Source organism: Odontomachus brunneus, unplaced genomic scaffold (assembly GCF_010583005.1).
Source record: "Odontomachus brunneus isolate Ranch 3 - 2012 unplaced genomic scaffold, Obru_v1 Obru_scaffold_003, whole genome shotgun sequence".
Taxonomy (NCBI): Eukaryota; Metazoa; Arthropoda; class Insecta; order Hymenoptera; family Formicidae; genus Odontomachus; species Odontomachus brunneus.
In genome coordinates this window covers 1,571,190-1,582,403 of record NW_022639453.1, presented here as the reverse complement: position 1 = coordinate 1,582,403, position 11,214 = coordinate 1,571,190, and the positions used below count along the sequence as shown (strand labels likewise).

Here is an 11,214-nt window from a genome sequence, read left to right as displayed (position 1 = left end):
TGCGACGATCGTCGTCGTCGTCGTCGTCGTCGTCGTCGCCGTGGCCTCTCGCGAGCAGCTTGACTTATGAGATCTGTAGCGGTTATTACTGTTATTACGAGGAACGCGCGGGCAATTATGCGGCGCTCGTTCGCGCGCGACTGCATCAACGACTCGCCCCGCATCGCCTTGTCTTGTTGACGACTTATTAAAAAGTCAAGCGAATCGCAAACGGGACGATCGATCGTGACTATCGATCGCAATAGCGGCGACGCGTCGTTCCTCGATCGCGCGGAAACGCGCTCCAGGTCGTTGAACAATGTCTCCTGATGCCGGCGACTTCTTCGCCGCCAGCTGGTGGACGCGCATAAATACCGGCGGCGGCGGTATAGCCGCGTGGAAACCGTTGCGGCGCTACGTTACGCCGCATAAAACGATGTTTAACGACCGTTACGTCGCAAACGAACCTTAAAGATCGTTTGACTCGAGTACACACCGAGCACGGCAGGCGAACTCGAGCGGAGGAAACGGTGTCTGGGAAGTCAACGTTTCCTATTATCGCGCGATAAGCGTGCAAAAATTGTTTTCGCGTTCGCAACCGCGGGGGAGAGGGCCGGTCGGCAGACCAGGGCGACGCGAAATGCGCTCGATCTTGCGATTTTTGCGTTCATTAGATCAATACCGTTTGCTGTTATAGCTTTTTTTCATATAAATTCCTCTCAATTTTACTATATTTTTAGTAGCTTAGAAACAGACAATCAATAAAGTTTATCTTGCTAAGGAACGCAGTAAATTTCACCAGAAACACAGCAGGTTTCACTAGAAACATAGAAAATGTTTCGATAGCGATTTTGTGTCATTAGATATAGCTTCTTTTTTCATATAAATTCTTCTCAACTTTAGTGTATTTTTAGTAACCCAGAAATAGACTGTCAGTAACGTTTATCTTGTTAAGGAACACGGTAAATTTCACTAGAAACACAGCAGATTTCGCTAGAAACATAGAGAGTGTTTTAATAGCACATTTTCGTATCTAAAATACAAATAGCACATATGAAATGAAAGAATAATATGAATTGTTGCAAAATGTCGATCTACTTCTTGGTTACAAACTCCTACAGTAATTTCTACTATAAAACTCTCTCTCCGTAGATTGCTGATGCTAGTGAGTGGCGAGTAGTTAGCCCATTATTGTAAATCTGAAGTCATTTTGGCTTGCTTAAGGTGGAAGAACCAATATCCGAGCACATGCCTGATCCTAAACATTCTTATTTGGTCTTCAAATACGAATATTTAAACATTCAACATAAAATACACGAACGTATACTGAATAAATACACATATTTTACGTTGTACGAACATGTATCTGCTGATCGCGATGATTCCATCGGCTCGCTGTTGATGGTATATTTAATTTCTCGTGTGCAATTGCTTTTGTCTCGTACGTAAATTGCGAGACAGGCAGAATTACAGCGCGCGTGCGCCGTTTAACATATTAATAATCTCGTCGATGGATCTCTCTCCTCTTGATTCGTCGGTCGGCCGAATGTGTAATTGACGAAACAAGGAAAACCGAGAGGACGATCGCGGTCGCGGAGTCGTCTCCTCGTGTCCGACGATGCGCGACGATCGCGCGGCTCTCACTTCTCGCGCCTGCCAGCTGATTAGAATGCCGTTAGAAATTAAACTTCCGATGTTATTCCGTCTGTGACCGAGCGAGAACGAGCGGGACGGGGGCGCGCTCGACTCGCTTTCCCGTCGGCCGAAAGGAAAAAAACTCGTTGCGTTTTTCAACACACGCGCGCCCGCGCCTGCCGTCACGGTAGCATTTTCGTCCTACTTCATCGTGGCGTTCATTGCCAACGGACCGTATTGGCTTGGAAACTTTGCAAATCGGATAAAACGGCAAATCAAAAGCCCCCCGCGGAAATCGAACGGGGGACTGTCTGTCGAGGTAGCTCGAGCGGCGAGCGGTATCAATCTCTGCCGTCTTGATATTGCATCGCTCGTGCATTCTTTAGTGTCTCGAATTTGGCGATCGTCTTACCGGCATTTTCGGGATTCGCGTGTAAATATCTCGGACAGGTGCGATTTACCAACGGGTGACTCTAGTATACGTAATCTTTTTGCAGCTACAATCGGTGGGTCGGGCAAGCGAGAAAAACAGGGAAATATATTCGGCCTGCACCCCCGCGTGAAAAGTGGTGTATTTTTAGTAGCTCATTCAAGTTGTACGAGCGTTTTCAAGCACAGATGCTCATCTCAAGCTCGCTGTTGTTTATCCCAGGCTGCTCGCTGTTAATTCACGCGCTTGTACATCATCACCATGCGCAACGGAAAGTGATAAATGACCGATTTCTTCGGGACGTTTGAGGTTGACGATCCGTGAAGCTAATAGAAATACCCTCTTGTCTTTGCCATCTAATTCCAGTAAATATGTAAAAATACGTAAAATGAAATGAAATATAAAACATATCTTATGTATCTAAAAGTCAACTCGAGAGGACTACTGTACACACGAATGAGGAGCACTTTTACTTTTCTTGTGGTAAACTCGATTCTCTCCTCCAGCAGGAGAGTGAATCACAGTTGAAGGTTCTAACAATGAGTCACGAATCTTGTAAGGACTCGAGGACCACGGCAAATGCTTCAAGCCCAAAGAATATCGTATCTCAGCTCAGGAAAAAAAAAAAGATCTACGATATCAAGGGAGAAAGACAGGAGAAAGGAGAGCCTCTGAAGAGACTGGGAGGACGAGGAAGACGCCGAAAGACTCGAGGCGACAACATTCCGAGATCGCGAGGAGAAGCGAGCCGAGAGGTAGAGAAGCGGCGAGGTGTTGAAGCGGCGACGAGCCCGGCGAGTGCAAAGTGCTAAGTTCCTCGTGGTCGCAAGGGTGGAGTCGTTATTAATGCGGGCCTAGGTCACGGGCGGCGGGATGTCTTCTCGGTGCCGGTTGGTTAGTTCGTAAGAAGGCCAGTGGCCGCGCTCTCTCGCTCACTATAAATAATCGTGTGCGCGGGTATGTCCAAGTATAGCCCGTTGGGAGTGTGCCAGCCTGCGAGGAGGCCTCAGCTATTTTTGAGGGGCTGTCGCCGCTACTAGCTCGCGCGCTACAACGCGACGGACACTCCGATCGCGACTGTCGACGGAGGATGGCCCCGCTGTCTCCTTCGAGACTGGCATGAACGTCGCGTGTGTCGCGACGCCGCCGTCATCTCCGCGTTCTCGTGACTCCCGTTCCCCCGCTCGTCATCGTCTTCCGCCGTCTTTTTCATATCAGCCCCCTCTTCTCGCCCGGCTCTTCCTCTCGCTGTGACCTTGAGCTCCGCCGGGCTGTCAGGTCGATTATGTCAATGTGAGACTCCGTAGGTTACGTAGATGACCGCAGGAGCGGAGGAGCAGCGGGAGATCGGATGATGATGTCGATGTGCAAGCGGGAGGGGAGGGGAATTGCCGGTTTTGGCAACTTCAAGTCGCGCGGCGGTTTCACGGTCGCAGCCGAGAAACGAGGACTCTGAGAGCTCGATCGCCACGCTGATGACACACGATCCTGCGGATTGCTGTACGTACGTGCCGTGTGGGCGCGTGAGGAAAATTTCACTGAGCAACACGAGCGGTCTCGCGAGTGATTGAAAAAAATTACAAGCGTTGGACGATGAATCTTGAGCGATACACGATGCCGTTGCGAAAACGACGACGAAGAAGACGCATCCAACAGAACAGAATCTCATCCTTAGTGGGATTCTCTTGTAGATGAATTCTCAAGAGAATTCTTCTAGAAGAAAAATATTCTGATAGTCAAAAGGAGAACTCTACACGAAAGGGGGGAGGGGGGAGTATACAATAAGAATTGCTATAGAATTTTGTATTTGAGGAAAAATCTTCATTTCTTGGATGTAGATCTTCGCCAGCGACGTTGACGTTTAAAGTCCAAGTTGATAAAGAGAGACGCATCAATGCGCAGAGAACCAGTCGATCGATTTCTTGTTGATCTCCGGTGCGGGAATCAACGTTTCTTTCAAGAAATGAGAGTAAAATGTACGAGAGATAAGAAGTGCGTTACACAACTCGAGTCCACTTCCCATAATGATCACATTAATAATTTATTAACGAGAAAAGAAAAGAATCATCATAAGAAACCTTCAGTTTCATTATAAGAAAGAAATAAAATAAAATAGCGCGAACACGGAAATAAAAAGCAACGATGAAAGTGAAGTAAATTTGAAAACAAATCCTTAATACATACACGAGTAAAATAAACAAACGAATAATTGCATGAGTAAATAAATATCTCTTGTAACCATCATGTTATCATCGCTATAATAATCTCCAACACAACCACGCGACTGTACGTGTGTGTGCGGAGAGAGCGAACGGCGCGAGTCCCGAAGATGCTTGGTGTAATTTAGCGGAAAGGGTAATTGCGCGACCTTTGCATATATAGAAGGAGCGAGAGGCTCGAGGACGACTTGATTTCATCGCGTGATTCTGCGCGCAATACATTATACTTGATAAATAATCCAAAATATCCATGCATCGAGGGAAATACTAAAAAAGCCACGAGTCGACTCAAGCTTGATCTATAATGCGCTCTTTGCCTCCTGTTTCTCCCTCTTCATCTCTTTCTAATTCAAACTTCAAGCCGTAAGCCTAATCTCTTAATGTGGTCTTAATGTGCTCTGCGCTTCTCTTAATCTATGTTGCCTAATGTGTTCTTTGCTTCTTGTTTCTTGTTCTCTGTTTTTTTTTTTTTTTTTTTTTTTTTTTTTTTTTTTTTTTTTTTTTTTTTTTTTTTTTTTTTTTTTTTTTTTTTAATTTAAGGCTTTAGGTTTGAGTCAAAAAAAGATAAAAAAAGTAATAGAAAGTAAATAACGCATTGTAGAAGTATAATCTATAACACATTGTAGATCAAGCTTTAAGCTTGACAATGTGATATTTTCTTCCTGTTTCTTTGCCTTTATTTCAGGTTTCTCAAACCTTAAGATTTAAACTAAAAAAAAAACAGAAAACAAAAGCAGAAAATAAAGAGCACATTGTAGATTAGGCTTTAGACCAGGAAAAGACGGAGAACAAAAAACAGGAAGCGAAGAGCATTATAAATTGAGCTTTTAGAGATCATCAAACGTTCAATCATCGCGTGACCGAGGAGAGATATCATTGTATTCCACGGGCTACGTGCACTAAACCTGACGCATCAAGAGATAAGGATCTCTCCATAGTCGCATTTTCTCTCAGTTTCGCTTTCACGATAATTCGATAACGGGCGTTTTATCGGCGAACTCGTTATCAAGCACTTTAGTTGATCGCAACTAGTCTCATCGACACGCGCTTGGTTTACCGTGATTCGTTGCTTGTCAAGAGAAAATTCATTCTGGAGCACCGTCGTTCTCGACACATTCGTCGCACACAACTCGTCTTGCATTATGGTAAATATTTTGCATTTTCGGTGCCGCACATGCGCGCGCGCGCTCCTGCCGTTTCGAATTTCCCGCCTTCGTGCGGCCACGTATACCCCGTCCGTCGTAACACCGTTCGGCCGGCGGCGCGCGCTGTTCTCACGTGCGATCGAACATTTTCGCCACCATAAAAGAGGATTTCGCATTTCACGCGACCTCTGCACTCCTCGCGCGCGTTTAAATCTCCCGCGACAATACGCGAGTCTGGACATGTCGCCGGGCGCGACTATCGACTGTCGACTGTCGACTATCGACTCGACCTTCATGACATCGCATCGTCAGTGTCAAAGGGCGCTGCCGCGCGATCAGCGGCGATCTGGCGGTGGGTTGGTCAGTGAAGCGTGCGCGTCCGAACGTTGGGAGTGTTGCTGGTGGTCGTGCGGGATTCGGTGGTCTCGAGAGAACGTTCGCGGGAGTTGAATTATCAAATCCGGCGGTCCACGTCACGCAGACGTTCATCCTTGCTGGACGCCTCGGCGTGTCCAGTCGATCGAGTAAGTTCCAACGAGACTCTCGGGCGTCCGGCAGTGGCAGTGGCGGCGGTGGCGTTGGCGGCGTTGACCAACGATCTCACCGCCGCCGCCGCCGCCGCCGCCGCCGCTCTGCCACCGCCGATTTGGCACACGAGTTGTCAATGAAAATCGATCCCGAATTATCTGGGTCAGGGGGCATCAGCCGCTGTGCTGGACGCTCGCCGAATCTAAACGCGAGGCGTGTCGATGCTGATCGCCGATCGGCCGATCGAATCAGTCGATCGCGATCGGCTAGGCAGACGGCATTGATTTCGCCGACTGGCTTCGTCAGCGACGTTTACTCATCAATTCGCGATAAGAGAAGTCGGTCGCGGTCGTGTTCCGTGCGAGTCAGCACCTTCCGGAGCGGCGCGCCCGTATCGACGTCTTCTGTTTCTTTCTTTCTTTCGTTCTTCTCTCTCGCTCACTCTCTCGCTCGCGCGTCCTCCGCGACCGCGGGTCAATGCGCCCTTTGAATAATTGATTCGACGGGCGCCACGATAATTAGCCCGAGTCGCCAATCAAGTGCCGGGGCCCTTGTTTACGGTGATGCAATCGCTATTTGTAGGCGCGTCTCTGCGGTTGCGTAATTTTGCATTTAACGGGTAGACGTTTATTGGAGGTAAACGCAGTTGTAGTCAAAGTAGCTCAGGGTCGATTGAAGGAATCACCACGTTCAATCGTACATTATCGCGTGATATCTCGCGAAAATGTCGAGGAAGCATTCAGTTGTTGACCAACAACCGTGGGACGATTTGCAGACTTCCTCGTCCACCAAGACAACCACCATGACGACAGCAGCCAAGTTGTACGGCAAGGACCTCAGTGAGTACGATGACATTGACGTGGACGAGCTGTTGGCACAACTCACACCTGAGGAGATCAATATACTCGCCAAGGAAGTAGATCCTGATGTGAGTATGTCTCTTTGTTTGGGAACCTAACAGCGTACTTATTTCTTGTTGCGCTACTCTTGAAGATACTAAAAGTTTGTTTTCTACTGCTGAACTAGCTGCACTAGAGTTTGCACTATAGCTTGCACTAATTCTCTTCTCTTTTATCATCAAGTTGCAACTATATACTTGTTTTTCTTTAAGTTTCTTTTTTCTATAAATGTACACTAGTTGAGCGATAAAGAACAGAGCTTAAACTACATATTATTTCTTATAATATTCTTACTGTTTGTTATTCTTTGAGATACTAAGCTAAAACATTGTGTCTACAGGACAGCTTTATGCCACCTTCGCAACGTTGCAGTTACGAATGTGACAAGAGTCCCACAGGACCGCTAAATCGAAAGAAACTCATCGAGCATATTAACAAGCAGGCTCTGGAGACGCCTGATATTCCAGAGCTGAAGCCATATGTACCTGGTGTGATCAGAGGCAAGAAAGTAAGTCGAATTTTATGTTCAGATTATAAATGGCAGCTCTGCATGCTGTTTGGACAATAACACATCCATCATCATATAGTCTGACAGATTCAACGTTGTAAAAATCTCTCTCGTTTCAGTGGGTACCTCCGCCGCAAGACAACGTGAAAGAGAAAGAGGCGGAGGAACAGATCGCGATAGATCTCGGGGACGAGTACGAACAAGCGCTCTCGGCAGCCACCCAAGAAGAAATCATCGATCTTGCTGGTGAGTTTGATCATTTCTGAGAAGCCCGTTGTGTCTGAGTAGAGAAAGACGAGCGTCTCGTTGTTGCAGCTATTCTTGGATTCCATTCCATGATGAATCAAGATCAATATCACGCGTCCTTATTGAACACCGGACAGCCGATTGGACTCGGCTGGGACGGCGTGACGAAGGCTAGTCAACCTAAGGTCTATCCCATGGAACCGCCTAACGACACTGACGTCGACGCCACCATCAAACAAGTGCGCGACGACGACTCTACTCTGACTGACTTGAATTGGAACAATATTAAAGTGAGTATCGCGTCAACCGCTTTCGCCAAGAGCGCACTGTCCCTCGCTGACCAAGTCGACGATGTTTCGTTATAGAATATCTCAGACGAGAAGTTCATGCAGTTGTTCGAAGGACTGGAAATGAACACGCATCTAGAATCGCTGAGTCTAACCAACGTCGGGCTGAACGACAAGACTGCGCAACGGCTGGCAGACGCTGTAGAGAAGAATTCGACACTCAGAGTACTCAAGTGCGTATATCTCGTAAGCTCGCGCGTGAGAAATCTTCGTCGAAAGAGATTCTCCTTCAAGAATCGTCAATTCGTTCCGTGTCTCAATGTTCAGTTTGTATTTTTCAGCGTGGAGACAAACTTCATAAGTCCGCCTGTGATAGTAAGGCTCATCAGAGCCCTTCTCAAGACAAAATCCATTGAAGAGTTCCGATGCTCGAATCAGGTAAGTCACGCGGCATGAAAGTTGAAGTATCATCTAAATGCAACGAGATGATAACGAAATCTCACTCTGCAACATCTTTATCTTTCAGAGGTCACAGGTGTTGGGCAACAAAATTGAGATGGAGATCACACAGTTGGTGGAACAAAACCCGACGTTGCTGCGACTCGGGTTGCACCTGGAGTTCAATGACGCTAGACATCGCGTAGCTGCGCATCTGCAACGCAACATTGATAGGAGTAAGTACACAAAGAGCGTCCCGACGCGGACGATTAACAGTATTTTTCAGTTTATCATTGAATCTCAGATAATCGATAATCCGGTGGAACGAAAGTCGTGTCATTCTCGAGAATGAGAAGTCGTTATTTGCGCACAAAAATGGTTTAGAATGTCCCCCTAGAGAAAAGTTAGCTTTAATTTCACGTGTTTATTTTACGAGTTACAAAAAATGGAAGAGGTTTCCAAGGTGCTAGAATTCAATAACGCTTTAGCGCAAAAGTGATAAAGAAAAGCACCTTATTGCAGGAATACTCTTCCGGGAATGTAAGATTTTAATGTAATTTAGGAAGTTAAAATAACTTATGTTCCACACTTTCGCGCCGCGACCTTCTTTTCCACAGGTCAGCGATTTTGAACAGGTGTTGCGTTAGCTGATAGGATCCAACGAGACGTTCCTATGAACGCATTACGTTGATAACACCATTGTTTCTGCCACGACGATAATTAAACCATTAATTTTCCATTTAGATGGGAGCAATTGTATGGGGGACTATGGAGACCACGTGACGAAATGCTTCTAACCCCTCTGAAACTGCTTCGTAGTCTCACGTAGCGCTTTACTTTGCACATCTCATCATTCATCCATTCACCCCGCTGTATAAGTTTATTCATTTTTCTAGCTAGTGATATATAGAGGTAATTATGGCTTCCCTGCCCTTGCAATCACAAATGTGCAAAAAGTGTGGAACCTCCTCGTGTAACCGACATAATATTTTTCAAGCCTGTAGTTAGAACTATTTAAAAATTACTCACCAAATTTATTTGTTATCATACCAGAGTATTGTGCTCTCCAAATCGATAAAATTTGGTGAACATTTATATGCGAGATAACCCATTAGATATTTCATATCATGTTTCGTCATTTCCCTTAGCGTCTATTTCTCTTTTTCATCACTCATCTCTAAATTTACTCGATCCCCCCATTCTCTTACTGAAGATATCGCATGTAAAAAGAAAGACATGTTCGCAAGCAGCACAACTGTCAGACTGATCAGTTTGTTTTCAATTTTCAGCGAAACAGAGCCGGAGATTGTAGGGTAGTTTAATTTGCTGCGGAGTGCCGGTAATCGTCGACCAATTTTCGTCTTTTCGCTTCTTTTGACTAGAGATTAACGATATGAAACGCGCGCTTGGTCGACGTTGAGCGGCGCGGAGAGCTTCTCTTTGTACTCTTGATTATTTAACAAGACGAAGTATTCAAGACGCTTTCGGGAATGTGCGATTGATGCGCTTCAGTTGTGCTGGTAGTTCGCTATTCGCTTGCCACTGAGTACATAGAGTAACATTAACGTATAAAATAACATTAACAGACGGTGTTCAGGTTATCTCGCCGTAGTTTCGGAATTTCAGAATCAGTCTAGTTTGCAAAATACATAATACACGCGCAGTCCATTCGTGTACATTTCAATCTTGGAACTCCCGAAACCGTTGCCTTTCTCCGTTCTCCGTCATGGTGTGCACATCAATGAACCACAGCTCCATAGAGATCGATGCAATCGATTCCTCGTAGATCTTGATCTCGTAGACCTCTCGTAGCAATCCTCTAATATCCAAGAAACTATTAAGATAAGAACTACATGTCACCCATCTTCGTTTTGTCTGTCTCGGCTCAACTCGATTCGACACCAAATTTCGACTATTGCGACTTTGTTAATCGATTCATTTATCTGGCTAGTCTGCCGTGCGGAACCCATGGAACGCGCTAAGGTCGTAGCAATCGGTACTGGTGCTGGAAACTTCACCGTTCTCTCCGTAGATGACTTAAAAAACCGAACATAGCGCTGTCGCGGCGCAGTGAGTAGCTTTCTTGTTAAAAGTCAGCTCGTCTTTCCCCAAGTGCCACTTGGTTACTTGTTCTTAGTAATAAGATATTGACCCTTTGCCCTCGTCGATAACGTTATCGCGATCCGAATCAATTGAAATTAAGTTGCACGGAATCGCAACTTTGTGCAATCGTGCAAAATTACTGCGACTCGCGTAGGATGAAGTTGACGTTGCGATATTTACTTACAATATTATTTATAATATTAAATATTACGTGTACACATGTCGAGATGTAATTAGCGTGTTCAATGTTATCGCATCAATTTCCATAAAGTCTCAATATTACTGATTGACAGTTTTTCGATAAACTGATTGAAAAGTCAATATTATTATGTTTTGATTATTAGATTATGAGTGCAAAGGGACATATCGATTTGACGAGATCGAGTATGTATCTGCAGGCACCGTGATAATCCCGAATGTGTCTTGTCGGTCTCATCGTCTGATTAATCATCACGAACTGTTTGCAGTCTTGCGTTTTATGTGCATTTTGTCTAAGACTTGTCTCGCGCGAGAAAAATCACGCGTAACACAACGATCACCTCTCGTATTCGCCTCGTGACTAATGCCTCTTTCTACCAACGTCGATTAAATCTTAGCCCGAGTTTAAACTCTATTTTTTAACTTAACTCTTACATTAACTTAACTTTAATTTAAACTCGAGTTTAACTCAAATTCACAGACTTAAATTCAGATTAAGGTTTAAATGATCGATATTGGTAGGAACGAGCATAAGGCTCTTATTTTGAACTGTCTTTCATCGTGAAAAGTATCTCTAAACGTGTTCATAAGACAACAAG

The 11,214-nt window shown here is 45.3% G+C and overlaps 1 protein-coding gene across 17 annotated transcripts in view; it reads left to right on the top strand.

Annotated features, from left to right (window-relative positions):
* Positions 1 to 11,214, top strand: part of LOC116844541 (tropomodulin) — an 80,829-nt gene that overhangs the window by 44,840 nt on the left and 24,775 nt on the right. For 6 of the 17 annotated variants that reach the window (XM_032816194.1, XM_032816183.1, XM_032816256.1 and 3 more), the window contains 8 exons: positions 6,712 to 6,864; positions 7,176 to 7,343; positions 7,463 to 7,589; positions 7,659 to 7,879; positions 7,955 to 8,109; positions 8,218 to 8,314; positions 8,403 to 8,550; positions 10,266 to 10,384. In XM_032816194.1, coding sequence (XP_032672085.1) covers positions 6,712 to 6,864; positions 7,176 to 7,343; positions 7,463 to 7,589; positions 7,659 to 7,879; positions 7,955 to 8,109; positions 8,218 to 8,314; positions 8,403 to 8,550; positions 10,266 to 10,369 — 1,173 coding nt within the window. In that variant the 3' untranslated portion in view covers positions 10,370 to 10,384. The other 11 variants (XM_032816213.1, XM_032816265.1, XM_032816218.1 and 8 more) reach the window with 8 other exon arrangements.